Below are 22023 nucleotides of genomic sequence, written 5' to 3'. Positions count from 1 at the left end.
TTGTGCACCAAGTCTTCACAGAAAACAGCGCATTCTGCTTGCTAGGCATGTATCCGTCTGTGTGAGTAAGCACCCAATTTCCTCACCACATGCTGTTATTGCCTCTCATCCAAAGGGAGATTGGGCTAAGTAACTAGCCGCAGACTTGATTTTGTGGTGTTTTATCACCTCTGATGAAATTAGAGGGGCCTCTACCAGGCTGAGGTAGAGAGAAAAACACACTGAAAGAGCAGCAGAGAGGCTGAGCCCTTTGCTACTGTGTGATAATGCATCTGTTATGTGTGCCAGAGCAGAAAGGGCCTGAAAATAGGCCTTAATGGTCCTCAGACCGTGGTGTATATTCGCGAGGCAGGCATCATTATGCTCGGGGTCAGAGCATGTCTTGAACACAGTGAGTGAACGTTTCCTTCCTCCTGTAAAAGTTTACATAACAAGCATTACAACCGACACATTACCTGATATTTACTGGTACTTTACTATAGAAATATGAAGCTTATTTCCCAAATCATAGGAGTGAAATATAAGAGCCTGTTTATACCTGGTATTAACATGCATTACGGTGATCTGAACACAAGGGGTTATCTGAAACACATTGGGGACTGCCCATTGTTTTGACAGGCCCAAAATTTGAAAGCCCCGATAACCTAAAGAATGCCCAACTGGATTGAAAGCCCATTTCTCCGAAAACCTGTTATCCCAAAAACAAACCCCACTGCTCTGAGGTCTTGTTTCTCCAAAATTGCTCACTCCCAATTGCCAGAACAAAGGTTTGCATTGTTGGTTACGTTTCTACCTAAGGACACGTTACACTTGTCAATGCTGTCTTGAATGGTTAGGTTTAGGCACAAAAACCACTCGGTCATGGCGAGGAAAAGATCATGTTTTGGCTTGAAATACCTGCAATTTGTGGCACAAAATTGCTGCAAAAGCAGAGATGGGTCAGTGAACAGCACTGGGGTTTGGAGGCTGATACGGCACCAGGAAACTGAAACTAACTGCAAGGTGTATGTTTTCAGAGAAACAGGACTTCATAGCAAAGGGGGTTTGTTTTTGTTTTGGATAACGGGAATGGGCTTTTGGTTCACTGGGACTTACATACGAACTAATAAGGCTTCAAAGTTCTGTGCTGTTGGAACAGTGGCGTGGCCCCAACACACTGTCGTTCACACCCGTGTCTATCATGAGTCTTCAGTTAACCACGTGTTCATATTTTGTTACTGCATGCGTCACCTGTACTAAAGGATCAAAGGGCCCCACATACAGTTGCTAGCATGCTCACTAGTCACATCAGTGTTTGTGTCAGTTCAACACGTAGTCCTTGTCAGGGATGCATTCATTTACATTGGAAAATATGTGGTCAAATACATCCCAGACCACCTCCAGAATGGAGATTGGGTGATTTAATGTAATTCCTTACCTTAGACATTCATTCATTTTCTGTAATCACTTACCCTGGTAGGGGTCGCGGGGGGGGCTGGAGCCTCTCCCAGCGTCCAGGGTACACCAGACAATCACAGGGCTGACACATAGAGACAGACAACCATTCACACTCACATTCACACCTACGGACAGTTTAGAGTCACCAGTTAACCTGCATGTCTTTGACTTGTGAGAGGAAGCTGGAGTGCCCGGAGAAAACCCACACTGACACGGGGAGAACATGCTGCACAGAAGCATTTCCCCACCCTGAGTTTGAACCAGGAACCCTCTTGCTGTGAGGTGACAATGCTAACCACTGCATCACCATGCCGTGTAAAAAAAAATTTGGACATAGCCACCGTGATGTCACCCATTTGTTTGTGGACTCCTGTTTTGAAGCCTGGAGTTTGGCGTTTTGGCTGTGGCCATGTTGGATTTTTGGAGCCAGAAGTGAAAATAATGGGACAAGATGGTAGAGCTAACCCTGATGCTAGTTGCTAGCCTGATTAGTATGGTGCATTTACAGTCAGTGGTTAACTGTGATAATTCTAATGCTGGTGCTAATTTTAGCTGGCTAAAAACATTCTTAACACAATTAAAACAGCATGTACTTAGCAGAAAATAAATATCCAACTCCTTAGAGGGTCTTTCAGTACAATCAAATGCTAACGAAGACTTTTTTAGGTGGCTAAAAATGCAGTTACAGTCAACTTGCATGAACTAAAAACACATTAAAATAGCGTCAGCTACGCCTACACTCTGTAAATCTGGGATTATGCTATTGGCAAGTTGTCTCCGAAACAACCATCATGTCTGTCTTTGTTGGGGACGCATTAACATTTACACTACAAAAGAGATGTTGTCAAAAGCGTCCCACACCAGTGGTTTGAGTCATCAGATCACAATGCAGCTTGGTGGTCGTTTATGCTCGTATTTAACGTGTCCACTTGTGATTGGATCACCCAAGATGCATTGTTAATACCACGTATAAACAGGCTCAATGAGTTTTTAGAATCATGTTCGGCCTCAAGTTTTCAAGTCTTGCTCCCCTTGCTACTGTGACCAGACATAGACCTCAAAAACAGTCGGTTCTTTCATCATTTTTCCTCATGAATCCTTATCTGTGTTATTATTTCACAGAAGCAGTCTGGCTTTGGTCAAACTCTAATGTTTGGCCTTCTTTGACCCTTAATCTCGTTTGGCGGGAAGACAGAGCAACAGACAATGTTAGGACAAGGCATGATGTTTATACTCTCGCACTCAGTCTGTAGGGAAAGGGAGCAGGTCATTGAGGTTAGGCGGTTTAACTCCTCACAAGTGCTTCCACAGCAATAAGTCACAGTCATGAGTGTGAGATAAGCTAGCCAAGTGTGTGTGTGTCTGGAGCTACTGCTTGACCCTGAGCGGACCGAGGTTGTGAGCAGACTACGTCCTGCATTGAAGCACAGACTTGAAGAGCAGCCATATTTCCAAGCCTCTTAGTGACGACGGGAAACAGGTGTTTATTTATATGGTCTTGCTGTGTTTGTCAAAATGTCCGTGAAGGAGTGTGGCTGCTGTAAACATCATTAACCCGGCGGAGAGAGTCCCAGAGGAAACTGTCTGCTGTCCTGGATGAACGTGAGGAATTAAATCGGCCTCATGCACCACGCAGGCACAAACAGAGAGACGGCAACTCACTAACTGCAGCTGTCTACCTCACCAGACTTACTCTATCTCTTGCTTTATCAAGGTTTGTGTCTTTGCCAAGCATATTGTTTTTTCTGTCCGTGCCAGTGCCATGCACGCTGACAGCAAACTGTTCCAGGATTTGGAGTGGTGGGGGGATTAGAGATCACACATACTCCTCTGTCATGTTAATTGCATTGACAGATAATTGATTTTTGTATGGATACAGCTGCCCCAGCAAGCATCACATGTCCGTACTACATCATAATGCTGCTCAGAGTTAGATCACAGCCCCCATCCACGGGTATTGTTTGTCATCATACTTGAAACAAACACACCACACGCTCCTTCACCTGTCTAGCCTATCCCCTTTAAGCCACGCAGCAATTCCCAGTGATCTTGGACAGTGTTTTTCATGGAGCAGCTCAGTAGATGAGTGTGTTTCCCGTTGTGTTTTCCAGTGCCTGTGTGTTAGCCAACCTGGAATAGCCTCATCCTCTCAGCCGGCGTGTGATTACAGAGCTAGACCAGGATATATCATACAGTCCTAAGATGAAACAGTAGCAGGAGAAATTGAAGGGATTACTCTGACTGACAGGACTCCCATCATTTTTTTTCCTCCCCCTCTAGAAACTCTTACATAACCGTTCTGGATTTTGTCTGCTGTCTGCTGAGCAAAATAATAGGTCTCATTGTCTAATGAGTAGATGTAGTTTACATTTAGAGCCAAAATAATTGTACTATAGAATTTTGTTCACCTCCTTTTCCTCCTCAACGTGTCTCTGCTTCTATTCATTCCTCTTGCTCTTTTACCAGTCTCCCCCCCCGCTCCCTCTCGAGTGTGCCAGCCAGGCTGTGTAAATTTGCTCCAGATAATAGTGGACGTACCGTGCCAGCTTCTGGAGTTGTGGCTGCTGCTGTGGCTGTAACGGCTTGTTACCCAGCTGGAGTAATGGCTGCATGGCTCCCGCTCTTTCCTTCCTTCCTTCCTCTTTCCCTCTGCCTGCCTGCCTTTCTTTTATTTTTCTATCTTTCTCTCTCACACTCAAACTGGGGGCACTGTTTTGTCCTTCTCACTCACTTTCACAGGCCATCATTCACTGTTTCTGTCCCCTTATCTCAATTCCTCTCGTGCTGTATTTTATTGCTCCCTTTCCCCCTCTCCCCTCTTCCCTCCAGCAGTAGTCGCCGTGGCCACTGAGCCATGCTCCAGCCTGACTCTGATCCCGATGAGACAAATGATGAAGCAGGGGGCAGAGGTGGGGGGGATTGAGTGGGGATATATGTGACTACTGAAATGGAAGCCATTTTTTTCCCATGCAATATTCTTCATTAGTCTGCCTCTGTGAAACGGCAATGTTTCACACACACTTCATGGAACGAGTGCTTAATCACACACGTCTCGGCTCACTTGCGGTTTGTCGGTGCTTAACTGCAGATTTGGCGTGATTATTTGACAGAAGGTTCTGTCCATCGGTGCCCTCTTCTGATTGGGCACACCAAAGGTCAGAGTCCACGCTTTGTTTAGCAGAGTGCAGCTGCAGGCAGATAACACCTCTGCAGGGAGAGCCTGTTGATAAAGAAAGCAAATACATCAACACAAACCAGTGCACATAGACGCACACTGTGATAATGCTGGTGCTTACACATGCACACACAGGTCGTGCTGTGGCCTGCCCTTGTTTGGGTTACTGTCGTCTGTATCTTCTTGGCTTGGCTGCCCTCGCTGTAGCTGGTCGTCTCTCTTTATGTTCGACTCGGCAGCACATTAATGACCTGGAGTTTATGTAATCCGATTGCAGCGGGGCCAGACGAACTGAGCTACTCATTCATTTCATTCCAGTCTACTCCACACAGGACGCGCAATTGCCTGCTCGTTCAGACCAATGCCCCTCAGGCTGTCCTTTGCACCTGCTACCTGGTTCACCAGCCAAGTTCTGTAGTCCGCCAAGTCCATTTGTCTGCCTCAACAACTTTTAAATGTGCCATAAGATTTGGCCAGAAAGAAGCAGTCTGTGATATGAGAAATGTAATGTATCATGCAAGTGCAAATTAGAAGTTTAGTTCACAATTAAAATGAGTGGCTTTACTAAACTGCCTGGAATTTATCCTTTAATTTAGAAGATCAGCTGAATTTATTTGCTTCCCACACTTTGTTCCTTACCACAGACTATATAAAATAATGATTGTAGCCACTGTGACATCACCTATTAGCTTGTGGACTCCCCTTTTGAGTTTGGCAGTTTGGCTGCTTGGATTTTTTTATTTTTTTTTTTTTGATCAAGAAGTGACCATATTTGCACAAGATGATTCAGCTAACCCTAACACTAGCTGCTGGCTTGGTTGGTGTTGTGCATTAGCAGTCTATGGTTTACTGTAATTATGCTAATGCTAATTTTAGCTAGCAAAAAACAGGCTTAAAACTATTAAAAACAAAATGCACTTGAATGCACATTTGACATCTTAGAGGGTCTTTTACTACAACTGAATACTGAGCAAGACTTTTACAGGCAACCTAAATGTTGGAATTAACTTTCACGGACCTAAAACACGCTGAAAATGCGACAGCTAGCTGAAGTCTACCAGTGGCACACTTCCAGGCCCCCAGGAAGTGTGCCAAACTTTGAAGACAAATTTCATAGTGGCCAAACAGTGTAATTACATCCGTCATGTGATGCAGTGTTGCCCAAAAACACAATAAATCAGTAAAACAAATTTGAGCGTAGCAGCCCCTTGAGATGAATCCTTTCAATATCAACAGGTCTCCACCTTCAACACTGTATCCAGTTTTCTTTATACACCCATGACAGCTACGTGTATATTCTGTAAATCCTGGGTTACGCCATGGTTACATACCTAGCTAACACTGTCAGCACCATGCGACCCCTAAAGGCCCGAACATACTTGGGCGGAATGTATGCGGAACGGACTCCGCGGAGGTCCGTGCGGACTCAAAGCGGACGTCCGCAAGCCCTGTGTGCACAAAGCTCAGATTTTACGACCGTGCGGACTCCGCTCCGCGCACCAGTGACTGCTCGGCATGTATTTTTTACATCGCAGGGATTTTTCACGGACATTTTAACAGGAAACTACAACACGGAAGTGCGCTCGACTATGAAAGCCCGAATGACTGCAGACATTCCTCACGGAGTCCGTTCCGCGTATGTTCTGCCCGAGTATGTTCGGGCCTTAAGAGGATAAGTGGTTGAATGAAATGAATGTGAGCCTTAATAAAATTCAGACAGATGACTTGTATAAAAGTCCACCCCCTGAACATTTGTCATGAAACTTGAAACTATAGTCACAACTGTTTTGTTACCAGGTGGTAAACATGCTTATTTCTGCCATAAAGTTGGGCATTTTAACATGGGGGTCTATGAGGTTTGACTCGCTTATGGAGCCAGCCCCAAGTGGTCATTAGAGGAACTACATTTTTGGGCACTTAAGCGTTGGCTTCATTTCTCAGCCCTGGAGGTCACTGCTTATATTCCTTACTCACCCTTCCAATATACAGTAGATATATGAGGGCACAAAACATGACATAAACCTGACAGTGTAGCACAGGCCAATAAAACAATATCACAGCCTCTGTGACACCTCTATGACATAATGACAACAATATAAAATTTAAATGCCTTGGGACAGCAGGTGATTCATATTTTACAGGTGTTTATTATCTTGAGTGACATGAGTCTATATATCTCCTGTCTTTAATAATTCATATACACATGATTTATTTTCAGATTCACCAACCTCTGAAAACCACCACAGGTACTTTACCTTTCATGTTGTACAATTGCATCCTTCCACACACACCGTCATTATACCACTATATTGACTCAAAGTGACAGGATCGGGCAGCATCTGCAGCGTGCTTCAGGAATAGTTAAGGCCCTTCAATTTGATAAAATGTGTATGGTGTCAATCAAAGAGCCTGATTCAGTACCAATCTGTATGTGAGCTGAGCTGAGCTGAGCTATCTGATCCTGTGGCCTCCACTGACATCCCGCTCTGTTTATTTTCTGCGCCTGCTGAGGATTCACTCTCTTCTCACTGAGGCCCTTTACAATTTAGATTTATGGAAATACCTCCTAATAGAAAGCTGCTTTCACAGGATGACAGACAGCGATGATGAGGCCTGCACCACATAGCTACTGGTAGCAGGACTGCCTGAGAAAGATCACGGCTCAGGATTTAACCTTCGATTTAATAAGAGAAGTACACGGAGGCTGTTAGTTGTGTTAGCGGAAACACGGATTGAGAAAAGAAACTGGGATAATTTATGTATGTCTGTGTCTTTCTGTGTGCCCCTGTCTGTATGTGCACATGCCTTTGATTTTGGATGTGGATACGTGCACGTCTGAGCTTATACAAGAGCATGAGTGTGAGCGCGTCTGTGTGTTTTGGAGGTGACGGCTGTGGGAGGGGAAACAAAAATCATTAGAATAACAATGACTTTGTAATCTCTCTCTGTGGATGTCATAGGTTTTATGCGTAATACCAGCGTGTGTTTGCTCAAACAGAGTTTGAAGTGTGTGAAGCGGGAGGGGGGCTCGGCTGAGACGGGGTTAAAGGGAAAGATTAGATGCACGTGCTCTTGTTTGCATTCAGGGATAAGCAGCTATGCCGAGACTCGATTATTCTTGTGTCATGATGACATGCTTTTTTTGTGAAACATTTTAAAATGTGTGTGAGGGTGTGTGTTTAAATAATCTTTTATATGCATTCACTGGAGTAATAGCTCTGAGAGGCTGAGGCGAAATGAAGTACTGTGACGACTTTCAGTGGGGCCAATTCAGTAGAACTGAAGGCCTCGCTGCTGGCCTTTAAACTCAGATGTCATAAGCAAGTGCACTGATATGGGTCACTGACAAAGATAGTGCTATTAAATACTGGATGCAAAGTGTTCTGTTAGAGTGCTTTTAGAGCACATGCTTAATTGTGGACAAGTGCGCATTAATTTACTATGCATTACTGAATTACAGCTCGTTTAGCAATAGCTCAGAGCCTAGCACACAAGATAAACAAAAACATTAAAAGGCAACGTTAAAAATTTGTGCAATGATGGCTTTGAATGTGAAACAGCAGTGACTGTACTGTTCTGACTTTAGGAGCAAATCACAATATTTCTTTCATTAAAGGTTCAGTATGTGACATTCAGACCATTAATATAAAAGCAGATCACTATTTGCTCTGTAAAGATAAAGTGGAGTAATGGTGTCGTGAGCAGAGAATGAAGTCACACTGACTCTGTGTAGGGCTGAGTATCATTTAAGAATTATGATACCAGAATCTTAAAGTGATACTGATACCAATATAGTACATCATTTGATTCACATAATAAACGGAGTGGAGTGTGGTATAGCCATAATTTTGAAAATTTTGGTTGCATCTCTGCAAGCTGTGAGCTGCCAACATCATCAACACACCGTGCATGACTTCACTACACCACAAACTCTATGGGTTGTGGCTGCTGCTGCGGGATTGTGAACTCCCTGCCCCGGACTGTTGTGAGAGTCCACCTGGCCGCACACAGTGACTGGGCTAACAGTTAGCATCACACGGCTAAGGTTATCTGACAAGTTTTTGAAGAGTTTAATGACAGAGTTGAGCCGTTTTGGTGTCAGGGTGAATTTGATGAAACCGTTTAACAGATGTTAGCTGCTGCTGCTGTGTTAGCTCTAGCTATGGTGAACTGACCATTAGCCAGGAGGACAGCTGCTCCGGAGAAGGCAGCAACAGAAAGTTTGCTGATCCAGCAGGGAATCGGAACACTCCAGGTTTAGATCAAATGCAGGTATTTTTTGACTGGAGATATTTCGATACTACTTGACACTGGGTTATTTCGGGCGATACCTTAAAGTTATCCAGTTGCGATACCCATACCTACCACTGTGTGTGTTGTAATCTAAGCTTCTCTGAAGGTTCTTGTGATAGGCCAGTACAGCTGTACCCACTGGCTAGCCTATCACAGCTATTTTGCACTTTGCTAATATTACAGTTGCCGCTGATATCAGGATTGCATCATCCTGGACATGTAGCACCCACCTTCTGGTTTCCCACCTAGTCATCACTGTTGGCTTTGTCAGAACTGTTGACGCTGTTGCATGCATTTTATAGAATTAGCACTGTTAGCTGCTAGCCGCTAGCTGCTAGCTCGGCTGCCTCCATGTTGAGGACTGTGTCCAAAAAAACCTCAAACACTGAATTCTGCATAGGGCCCCTTTAATGTAATGGAATGTTGAATTCTGTCACAGAAATGAAATATTAGGCATCATCAGTGTACCTCCAACACCACAGCACAGGAAATGATAGTGGTTACTGGAGGGCCTGTGGTTTCTGAGGGTGTTATCCCCCTGCTTTCCTACTGTGTTGTTTCCGTGTGGTGGCTGGAAGGATGGATGGGTGCAGAATAGATGTGTTGAGTTTTGTTGGAAGCTGACAGATAGAGCTGGCACTGGAGCAGAGAAATCCATTTCCCATTGAGACAAAAGAATGTATAAATATAACTCCAGCTCAACAACTCAAGATGCCAGCGAGTCCTCTCATTATCTCCGCTCTTGATAGCAGCAAAGAGAGAAGACTAATGGACTAACCTCTGCTGCTAATCGCTTTTTTATAGGCTCCTATAGAAGAAGATCTCCCTTTAGGGAAGATTAAACTTTCTATTTTTACTGTGCAAATGGCCACATCCACTGAAAAGCTTACCACGCAATGAGCAAAAAATGTTTTAAACCTTTTACTTTTCTTGACGAGCTGGCTTGTTGATTTTTGTTCCAAGCTGTCTCTTTGATTTGCAGTGTATCACTTTTACTTAAGCATTAAGATTTCACGCTTTACATTAATGATTCACAGAATAACACATTAATCCAAGGCATGAAATTACAATCTCCCGTTTCCGTTTCCTATCCGACAACAATGGATTTAGCACCGTAAACGGATTTTGGTTTATGTTCTTTATCTTTCGCAATACAATTGCTGTAAATATGAATTTAGGAGATCAAGCAAATTTGGCTGCATTGTTAAGAAGCTTAGGATATGGGGACAAAAAGGAAAAAAAATAATCAAAAGGCACAAAGGCAGAAGACTTGCTGCCTGTTCCAGGGTGACAGAGGTTTAGAGCTGCTCACGCTCCAGAGGCCACTTCCTAAAGCCTGTTCTTTTCTGATTCAGTTTGCAGGCTGCTGTGCTGCCCTCAGGCCGTTGTGTTCACAACCTTCAGTGATGGTTTGCTTAGCTTATTATTTCACATTTTCTCAGTTCTGGCCTTGCCTATTCCTTCCTCTGCCTCTTTTCATGAGATAATCAGACACAATGCGGCTCCCTTTGACCACAGTTGGCACGGCCACTGCATCTTGCCCAGTGGCTGGGGAAATCACCAGCATTTCAGCACAGGGACACCACAACCAGACACAGTGACAGCCAGTGGGACCAGTTTGTTTAACAAGCGCTTAGAAGCAGCCCGGCTGAGTGTGCCAAAGCAGTGTTTTGTGTGCCTGACTATTCATTATGAATGGGAAGTTTTGCAAAAAAAAAACTGGCTTTTCTCCGAGCCATGATCACAGCTTGCGTGTGTGCTGGAATGTGAGTGCTTTTTCTGTCTCTCCCGACTTGATGCTCATCTTTCTTTTCCTTCCATGTCTGCCAAAGAGATTGTCAGATAAGTGAGAATGGAAATCAACTGACAATAACCATGATATTCTGAGTTTTTTTGGCACTTTCATGGTCTGATGTGATGTAACACAGTAAAGCAGTTGACAGGTTGTCATCATGTCACACCATCTTTCTTCCTATGTCAACAAACTGAACTTATTTCAGAACCAGGAATTGTTATGTTTGGTGTTGTCGGAGGCAGACACATGTTCATTGAGTGTTAAAATACTGCTGATATTGCAGATAGTGATGATGTAGGCACGGACGTTTCCAGTCGTCTCTTTGTCAGCTCCGCTAAATTTGTGCTAAACTTTAACTAAATTTAGGCTGTTACATCTATTCTGTAAGTGTAGGTGGTGCTTTTTGTGGTTGGCTTTGGACAGTGGCGCCGTGTGGCTGCGAGTCACTCATCGGGATAAGGAAACCAGCTCACCAGTGTGTAAACTCTCCTCTCCTGACACCCTGCTAGCTAGCCAGGCAGAGGTTTTCAAGTGTAAACATTAGTAAACATCGATGAAAGATGGAGAAGATGGGCACAGGGGAACTACTATCCTGCCAGTAATTGTACAGGCATTGAAAAATAAACTGGACGACCTCCATGCTGCATCAGTTTCCAATGGGATATCAGGAACTGTAATATCCTTTGATTTACTGAAGCTTGGTTGAATCCTGGACAGCGACATTTAACCAGGTGACTCTGTTTCTATATGCTGATCTGACTGAGCAAAGGACTGTGGCAAGAGAAGGGGAAGAAGAATGAGCTTTATGGTGAATAAGGACTGGTGTGACAGTGGGAATGAGAGGTGTTGTCCCTTTCCTACAGTAAATCACTACTATATGCCGTTCAAAGGCGACTGTAGAGCGGCGCAGGGAGGATGACCGTATGGCCATCTTGTTGAGTTAGGGATGTGAGTTAAATCATTCCACAACCAGAAACCATGGACTCAAGAAACTCAAGAAACATGGACAATTATAAAGCAGCAGTCAACAGTGTCAGAAGAGGCAAAAAAGACTAAAGATGCTTTCACACCTGCCCTGTTTGGTTTGGTTCAATCAAACTGAAGTTTGTTTGCCCCCTAAGTGCGGTTTGTTTGGGCAGGTGTGAACACACTCTGCTGTACACCAGAACAACCGGACCAAGACCTTCTTGAAGAGGTGGTCTCAGTCCGGTTACAAACGAACTCTGGTGCGGTTCATTTGTGGTGAGAACGTGTTCTGATCTGGATCTGAACCAACTGCAGTCACATGACACATTGTTTGGGTTAAACATGAGCATGTTACAGTCCTGGAGGATTATTAATGTGCACCTCCTCCTGTACTGCCTTAATATGCACATTCAGCACATCCAATGAATCAAAACATTGTTTTCTAGTTGGAGCCGCGCCTCGTTTTCAAACTGTATGGTTTGACTAAAATGAACAATGACAGCAATATAGTCCACGATGAGCAGCGCTAAAATCAACCTGTGTAGTTGTCCCTCCATTGTGACATTAGAAAGTGTCACATTTATCTTACAAGTGTACTCTTCTTCAACGTTTGCTTTACTTCCTAGATTTTTCCCGCATGGAAATTCTGACCGATCAAGAGCAGCTTTCTCACACAAGGCATTTGATCTGGTCCGCTTTTAAATGCTGCCATGAGAACACGAACCAACTCTAGGCAATTATGTAACTTTGAAACAAAATTAGGACCTGATTCAGACCACAGCAAGCTAACAGTCTGAAAGCACCCTAAATTACAGTGTTGAAGGGGCTGTTGGGATCACATTTCACTGGAGTCGTACCTTGTATAATTCCATGATACAAATACATGATTGATGGAATAATAGTTGGTTGTTGTTAGAGCCACAGCAACAATGGCAAATGTGGTTCTGGCCAACGTTGTAGTATTCAAGCTTATTCTCAGTTTCAAGACCACTTTCCGAAGTTCTGGTTTCGTCTCTGACTTGATTGCATTTTTACTCAGTTTTGTCCTTGTCTCAGACAAAGAGGAAAAGGCATTTTATGTCTATTTGTATTTTATCAAGACATTTCTCATGGTACACCTATTGTATAAAAGACTCCTCAGGGGTTTTTATGGCAACGTGGATTTTTCAGATCAGTTTGAGTACCTATAGTTTGCATGTTCTATATTTTATCATAAGTGTGTCACGTAGTGTGGGACTCACATGGGTCTGGTCTAGGTCTTCACTCGGTCTCACCCTGCCTCGGTCTGGGTATTGGCTTGGTCTCAACTCTTGTCTTGGTCTCGATACACTCTGGTCTGTTGCCTTCATTCTACTCTACCCGTAATTGTATTCACTGCCGACACAGTCATGCCCTCTTCTTTTTCTAGGTCAATAGGTAACTGTGTTTAAGTATGAATCATTCCTGGTTGCATTTATATGTTAATTTCCTTCTCAGTGATTCTGACTCCACATAAACAACAAAAAGACACGGCTTTGAACTACAGAGCACGAGGGGTGATGCGGTGTTGTTCTTAATCTTTTCAAGTCCTCAGCTGCATAGTACAGAGAAGTTTCTGTCAAGTGCAACAAAGCAGTGGTCATGCAGTCAACTTAAACAAAGACTTCATTCCCTCTGTTACCGAAAAAGCAATGTGAATGGATAACCTTTGTGGAGCTTTTTATTTACACCATTCAGACACTCTCTTTCTCTGCCTCTGCAGCTGTTGCCACAACATGAGGGAGTGATGCATATATTTCTCCCCACGACTGTGGAGGAGGAGAGAAATAAAAACAGAAAAAAAAAGATGGATGGGAGTAAATGTTGTATACACATATACGATTAAGGGGCGGGGGTGTAGCAAGAGCTCTAAAGGGCAAAATGCTGCGGGGCTTAAGCAAAAAGCTGGCTCAGCAGGAGGCTGATTATACCACCAAAGGGATCCACTTTGCACATCTAGCATGTACAAACTCAAACAAAGGAGCATGGCAGCGCGAAGGCAGCTGAAAGTGAGGGTGGGGGTCTGGCCCTCACTGCTTTTCTAGAGGCAATGGCACTTTTATGACCATGCTAATAAAGTGCTTCTGGGACAGAGCACCTCCCACACCTCCGCCTGCGCACACGCCAGGAACAGCTTGACTGGGCCTTAGGACCTGTGTTTATGGACACATGGATCAATACACTCCCTAAGGGTCTATATTTAAGTCTGAGCTGAGTAGCGTACCCGTTGATCACAGGGGGAGGGGAGGGGCCCCAAGATGGCCATTACCAAATCTGGAACGAGGTCTATGAAAGGGCAGACACGGTTCAGAGGGAATCCTAAATCGGCTCTGCAAATCAAACCTTCCTTCAACGCATAGTAGCCTGGATTTGCGGGATCTCTGCATATAGCACTCCCTTTCCTATCTTCACTTGCGAGTGCTTGTTAATTCAAGGCGCAGTCGCTGATTATTCCAGCCACATCTTTCACCCTTGATTCTCCGTGCCCTCACTGCTGGAAATGCAAATCTGGAGCGTGACAAACGATGTAGGGCCGTCTCTGACACGTTCGAGCCCCTGGCGTCCCCATGTCGCTCCCCAGCTTACCTCCTCCAGCGCCGCAGTAATTACCCTTGTTGGATCGCTACGCCTAATCATACTTGATTTTGGGATGCACTGCCATTGTCTCCACTTGTTAGCCCCTCACACTGCTTGGTTCTGATAGAGTACACTGATAATACTGAGGGAATGAGGCACACAAACACACACACACACACACACACACACACACACACACACACACACACACTGTATATACTGCTGGCTGGTGTTTTTATGAGGAAGCTGTGTACAGATCTAATACGGTAGCTGATTCATTTAAAGATGATTGTTGTGCCGCCAGTGATTAATCCCTTCACGATCTGATCATGTCAGCAGGAGATGAATAGAATAAAAGGATAAAAAAACCAACAGCAATGTTTAGAAGAATCATAATTAATAGGTTCAGATCGTGTAAAACCCCTTAAAGAGCAGAGCGTAAGGGGAGGGGTGTGTGGAAGTGGCTCCCAATTTGTTCTCACTTTGTTCCAGTAATAAGATCCAGGCCTTCCTTTCCAATGGACGAGATAATTAACTCCTGGGGACAGACAGCACTAAGCTCAGTCTCTTGGTTTATGGCGCACGGAGAGAGATCTCTGCAGCCCAGGCTGAGCGTGGTTGCATAAATTGCAGACTTTGCTTGATGTATGTTTTTACAGATAGATATGGAAAGGGGACAAATGATAGGAGTGTTGGTTGATGGGTTGTAGTCAGAGTGAAAATGTGAGGGAGGGGGTGAATGTAGGAATTAAATGAGGAGACTCATGTTTTAAAGGGAAAGAGCCCAGGCAGTGTAGCTGTGTGGTTATGTTTCTGGTATGGCATCTATTGTGGTGTTTCAGCAAAATGGTTACAGTCACAAATATTGTTATTATAATGTTTTGGAGCTTGAGATCATTTTAACTTTGTTTAATGGGTGAAAGATGACTTTTCAAAGTCCTCTCAAAAATGTTTATGTCCCTCATTATAAATGACCTTGACTTCAGAGTGCTGTAGTGATGATGTTTTTGTTAGCCAATGCAAAAGCTAGCGTTGCTCTGGTTCCCTTGTCAGAAAGCAAATGGGATTTTTCCTTTGGATTATTGCAGAAAATAAGCTCTGTGTAAAGAAAGGTTTATGATACTTAGCGTACACTCTTTAGGATTTTTGAATTGCAAATGCGGAAGTAAAAATTAAATGTTAAGCTATGAGCAACCAACAACACGGCTGCATGAACAACCATCTCTACCAAAACGAGGTTGTAAAGATGCATTTGGTGTGAGGAGGTTCTGTAGTCTCATTTAGCCACTTATTAGCAACCACCTGTTTAGCGTATTTTGCGTAGAACAAAACATCTCTTAAGCTTGTGTTAACCACAGACCTAATTTCAGGCATCTAACCAAAAACCCATTTAAAAAAACCCACTGACTTCGACACAAGGGGACCAGGAGTGCTAAAATGCTAATTCGCTTCTGGGTTTTAGGACTCATATCTGCAGCTCTCTATCTTGACTTGTATGTGCAAAGTTAGTCACTAGAGAGGTGTTTTCACAATCCCATACCAAAGGAGGTGATGTCTGTGCACTTCCTTAAAATCTGAGATTCAGGTGTTCACTGGGCAAGCTAGATTAAGTACGTCACTAACACAAAGGCCAGTTGCTGATTGATAAGTGAAACACATATCACTAGGGAACAGACTTTGACACAACACTGACAAAGAAACCTGAAACCTCCAGCACAGAGCAGACTTATTAGTACAGACAGCAGAGTTAGCATTAGCATAGTCAAAATTTTGACAGCAAACATAGTAGAGTGTGCAGATTTAGATGTAAACTGAACCCTGGAGCTTTCTTCCACTACCTACCGTAAACTCTATCATAGCAGATATTATTTACAACATTTAACGCTGTGTCAGCCCACAAGTTAGCCTTCAAGCTAACAAACAACAAATAGAAGAGGCTAACTACACTTAGCATTCTGATACAGGTGCACAACAGACTCCTCATCTGAGTCTGGGTCTGACTAAGACTAAAACACGTATGGTTGAGTTTCTCTGATGTTTCCTTTAACGCTAATGCTAGCCATCTTGATGCACACTGCTCTTTCACCATTCAACTTAGCATGAGCAGCGTTGGAAAAAGTGGAAAGTAAAAGTTAACACAAGCAAATTTCTCATGAGGGAAAAAGAGAAAGACTTTTTTTTTTAACTATTATGTGGGAAGATTATGCCGAACAAAATATTAGTAGTATAAGTATTTTTACACCTTACCTTAAAATGTGTGTGGAGAGGGACTTAAAGTTTTAATACCTAGGCTTAAATAAGTTAAAGTACATTTTCAATTGACTTTAAGTGTGATGACTCACAGCCAAGTGTCCAAGGCTTTATGTGAAATGTGAGTCCAGTGCTCTGTTCTTAGAAACCGCTTGCTCACTGTGTAACAGCGGCGACGGTAGTATGAGTCAGGTCAGTCTAATTTCCGTTGCTGTAACCTGCCTCTCTTTCCTGCATTTTCCTGCCCCGTCCAGCAATTCCTTTGTACCATTATGCCTTCCGTTCATTGTCTCTTTAAACCTCCACTCCCCTTCTCCACTGCTCATCGCCTACTCAGGATGAACTTTGACCTTTTCAAGCAGTGAAAGCTTTTCTAATGAAGAGCGTTTTCCATTTGGTCAGATGTGCTTCCTTTGCAGGATGTGTTAGTCATACTGTGATATCTAACAGCTTCTCTCTGTCTGTCTTGTTTTCCTTTCCAGAAACATGTGAAGACCCTTGTGGAGATTTGACCTGCAAGTTAGCCTTCAACAACAAAAAGGCGAAGGTCTCCTCCCTTCTTCCCCTCATCCGTTCTCTCCGCTTCCTCTGCAGTTTCCTCGCAGGCCCGTTAAACATGGAGGGCCGGCGGGCTACGCGCAGGACTTTATCACCTGACCCCAAAGTAGGAGCTGTAGCTTCTCTGCTAGGCTTCTGGCTCTTAGCGATCCCTGCTTTGTGCAGTGGGCAGACATTCACTAGTTTCCACCCTGAACGTCGGGACTGGGTCTTTAACCACCTGACGGTTCACCAGACCACAGGAGCGTTGTATATTGGAGCAGTAAACCGTGTGTACAAGCTGTCAGGCAATCTGACCCTCCTTGTTTCCCATGATACAGGCCCAGAGGACGACAACAAGGCCTGCTACCCCCCTCTGATAGTCCAGCCCTGCTCTGAGCCCCTCGTCTCTACTAACAATGTCAACAAGCTTCTCCTGATTGATTATTCCCAAAACCGCTTGCTGGCCTGTGGCAGCCTGTACCAGGGTGTCTGTAAACTGCTCAGATTGGATGACCTTTTTATCTTAGTGGAGCCCTCCCACAAGAAAGAGCACTACCTCTCTAGCGTCAACCAGACAGGGACCATGTATGGGGTTATTGTGCCGTCACAGGGACAGGATGGCACCCTATTTATTGGCACAGCAGTAGATGGAAAACAGGACTATTTTCCCACCATCTCTAGTCGAAAGCTGCCCCGTGACCCAGAATCCTCTGCGATGCTCGACTACGAATTGCACACTGACTTTGTGTCCTCTCTCATCAAGATCCCATCAGACACACTGGCCCTGGTCTCCCACTTTGACATCTACTATGTTTACGGCTTTGCCAGCGGCAGCTTTGTTTACTTCCTGACTGTGCAGCCCGAGACACCGGAGAACAGCATGTCATCGAGCGGATCCACCAGCGACCTCTTCTACACCTCTCGCATCGTCCGCCTCTGCAAAGACGATCGCAAGTTCCACTCCTATGTCTCTCTGCCCGTTGGCTGTGTGAAGAACGGCATCGAGTACCGCCTGCTGCAGGCCGCCTACCTCGGCAAACCAGGTCGTGTTCTTGCCGCCTCGCTCAACATCAGCGCCCAGGATGACGTGCTCTTCACCATCTTCTCTAAGGGCCAGAAGCAGTTCCATCGCCCACCGGATGACTCGGCGCTCTGCGTCTTCACCATCCGAGACATCAATGCGCGGATCAAGGACCGTCTGCAGTCCTGCTACCAGGGGGAAGGGAACCTGGAGCTCAACTGGCTGCTTGGGAAGGATGTGCAGTGCACCAAAGCGGTGAGTTACAGTGATAAGATGCTGATGATACACAGAGCATGCACTTATTGTGATTTTAACTGAAACAAGCCTTTTCCATGTGGTGACACTGTGGAGAAAAAGTAAATGGTCCAAAGCTGCTTTTATTGTGAAATGTAGAAAGTTTAGGTTGAAGCAGGATCTCACTGATGTGCAGTAGAGGATGAGTCATAAGCCACATGAAAAGGCAAGAGAATCATTAATGTACTGTACATTTTAAAACTGTACTTTGTAGCCTTTATAAAAATAGCTTGCCATATTGACTGAAACTGTCACCACATCTTTACATGAGTACATTAAATGCATGATATGTCAAAAGAGCTTTTAATGGCAATTGCAGGTGCCCACCACTCATGAACAAAGACAACCAATCAGAGCTGAGGGGTCTCTAAGGCTGCTGTCAGTCATGTCAATCACTGCCCGTGAACTGTGGTCAAACTGTCGAACTAGGCAGCGCTCAAATATAAATCAAGTTTCTGTCACTGCATTACTTATTTCTCGCCTCAGATGTTTCAGGAACATAGTTTTAAAATGAGAAACTTTGTGACCCATCCGCCATGCTGGAAACAGTCAAGCCAAAACAAAGTACTGCTAAACAGCCTCAGTAAAGTCTCCCATTTCACAACCTAAAGCGTGATTTATACTTGAAGCACATGGCACAAATTGGCTTCATTATAACTCGCAGGATTCACAGACAAAGCACTTGTCTTTTGCTGGACACATTTTCCCCATAAATACAACATGCTAACGTTATTAGCACAAGCCTATGGCATTTTACATTGTATAAATTAGACCAGCTGAGATTTCCTCTGCTCATATGAAGCCAGGATAGATCACACACAAGACTTAAAATGTTATTTTGTGGAGGCTTTATTGTCTTCACAATTTACTGTTTTTTATGTGTGAAGTTAAAATAAACAAAAGCTTCGTTTCCACTGAGGGAAATGGTTTCAGCTTATAAACATAGACAGGAGGTCTGTGTCACCATGACGTGTAATTACATTTCTGGGGAGGTGCACGTCAGGCTGTGGCATAGGTTATGGCGTTGATTTGATGCAGAGCTATAAATCCCACTTAACAGTACACTAAAATATGTTTCTGAAAACATTTGAGGTGAGAAATAGGCAATGCAGCAACAGAATCTTGATTCATATTTAATCAGCACTGCCTCGTTTGACAGTCAGAATTCCACATTTACCAAACAGTGTCTACATCTTGTTTCCTCCCCTTAAATAAAATCTTAAACATTAAGGGAATGACCAAAGCTTCTCAATGAGCCTCGAAACCTCAGCGTTCAAAGTTTTAGGGCGTGTGCTGTAATGAAAATAAACACAGCTGTCATTAGGAAGTGCTTTTGACTGCCTGGCATAGCACACACTCTATTATGTTATCAGACGGTTCTCACACCACATGTAATCACTGTACATCAAATTGTTCTGCAGCTCTGATATCACACAACATCCACTTTCAAGTCTTTCAATGAGAGATATTCGTTAATGAGAGACGATTTATTTTTCCTGACAACCATCAAAGTGATAACACTCTCCTTGAGCACAATACAAATAAACACACTCCCCCGCCCCCTCCTGTCCTGGAGCGAGAAAAAGTAGTCGGGGGGGGGGGGGGCGTCGCTCAAGTTGCTCTGCTTTAGATGCTGGCATAGATCACACACCAGTCTATTTCTTCTGAAATCCCCAATTATCCTGTAATACAAGGCCATGTATCTGCTGCATGTTGTCAAGTCGAATTAAGTTTCTTGATTTTCCCTCATTCCCAGGAGGCTACAGTCCTCTGTGCTTTCATTCTGTAATTGCTAATAAGAATTTAAGAATATTCAGACTTAATGACTAGCTAAGTGTAAGTAAGTAAGTGTAACTAGTCTCTTACAGTGTGTGTATGTGTGTGTGCTGTATTTAAGGTCCAGTGTGTAGGGTTTAGAGGGATATCTTGGCAGAAATGGAATATATTATAAGAAGTGTCTTTCTTTAGTGGACAATCACCTGAAAATAAGAATTGTTGTGTTTTCTTTACCTTAGAATGAGCCATTTATATTTACATAGGGAGCAAGTCCTTGTCCACAGACCATGCCGTCGCCATATTATGTAGCCCAAAGAGGACAAAGCAAACACTGGCTCTAGATAGGGTCATCGGCCACTGTAGTTAGCAGCCCCTCCGCAATGAGCAGTGTTGTAAAAGCACTATTTTTTTTTTTTGCGTGAAACTGCTTTATTCAGTTTTTTTATGGGTTAAGTCACCTGATCCATTTGTTTGGAGAGGAAGAGACCTCTGCGGATATTTAGACTCCTGGTAAAAACCTCATGGAAGTCTGGATCTTAAATGATCAGAGAAAAAAACTGAGCGCACATTAGCAGGTGCTTGGCTAGCAGCCCATCTCCGATGTGCCAGACGACATCAGAAAAACACTCATTTGTAATGTAAAACAACTTTACTCAGTATTTTTGCCAGTTTTTATCAACAAGTGTTTGTTTTTGAGCAAAGACGACCACTGCGAATAATTTGGCTCCTGGTTGAAACCGAATTGAATGTCTGGATGATGAATAAGGTGAGCATGCATTAGCAGGTGCAAACCTACAGCCCTTCTCCGACATGCTGAACAGTGTAGAAGAAACACTGATTTGTAACATAAAACTGCAATATTCAGATGTTTTACCGGCTTTAATCTCCCAATCCATTTATTTTGAAGGAAGAGACCTATGTGGATAATTTAGCTCCTGGTAAAAATCTGAACAGTGAACACGGGAGAAGTTTCAGCTGGATACAATCTGCAATCCTCACTGCTAGATGCCACTAAACCCCCTCAAATCTTACACACTGTTCCTTTAATACATGTATGTAGGAAAAGCTTGTGATGGAGAGCATACATGTGAGTGTGTGTCTGTGTGAGTGTGGGATGGAGCTGTGGTGTAGGTCTTAATATATTTCTAAGGTTTAATGATATCCCTACCCACACCATGATGAGAGCCACTGATCAGCTTCCTTTGTTGCTAATCCCCTCGGGTCACTCAATTGACCACTCTTATTACAATCAGTACATTCCCCATTAGCACAATGCCAGAGGTGATTGTCAGGAGGAGGGAGACATTATCTCAAACAGGCGCTGTTGGGTTTCATTAGCTCTGCTGAGAAGGCGGCAGAAGAGGTTGGAGGAAGGAGAGTAGGCGTCAGAAGGAGACACGGTGGCATATAGCGATGACAATGCTGACGTTGGGAGGCTTTCTATCTGCGCGAGCTCAAATTAGAACCTTTTTCCAGTTTCCCAGAAGAGTCCCCAATCATCTCAGTTCGCTCTGAAGGGTGCCAACCGTCACCTGCAAAGCTGCACCTCCCACTCCATTCTTTAGGCATGAGCTGCCAATACCGTTCTGCTCTCCTTTCACACTGTACACTGGGGACACACAAGCTTTGTGTGTGTAGCCACAGAGATAAGAAGATGTAAAATAGAGTCCTTAAGACCATGTCCTCATGCTCAATGAGCAGCCAATAAATCCATATTATAATATGGATTATGCAGATAGATGTCAATGGATGAGGAACTCTTAAAGCCTATACAAATTACATTTAACAACCCGGATATGTCAACCATGCTAACATTGTCTCCCTGCTGTAAATCCCCCCAACTCATGCACAGTGTGGCTGCTTTAAAGTGCACATATGTTC

The 22023-nt window shown here is 43.9% G+C and overlaps 1 protein-coding gene across 1 annotated transcript in view; it reads left to right on the top strand.

Moving 5' to 3' along the window:
- plxna2 (plexin A2) overlaps positions 1–22023 on the top strand; it is a 274068-nt gene that overhangs the window by 19725 nt on the left and 232320 nt on the right. Inside the window, exon 2 of the mRNA XM_033629173.2 lies at positions 16994–18327. Within this exon, the coding sequence (XP_033485064.1) occupies positions 17128–18327 (1200 nt within the window). The 5' untranslated portion in view covers positions 16994–17127. The remainder of the gene's footprint in view (positions 1–16993; positions 18328–22023) is intronic.

The sequence above is a fragment of the Epinephelus lanceolatus genome, chromosome 8 (assembly GCF_041903045.1).
Source record: "Epinephelus lanceolatus isolate andai-2023 chromosome 8, ASM4190304v1, whole genome shotgun sequence".
Taxonomy (NCBI): domain Eukaryota; kingdom Metazoa; phylum Chordata; class Actinopteri; order Perciformes; family Serranidae; genus Epinephelus; species Epinephelus lanceolatus.
This window is presented reverse-complemented; position numbering and strand designations above follow the sequence as displayed.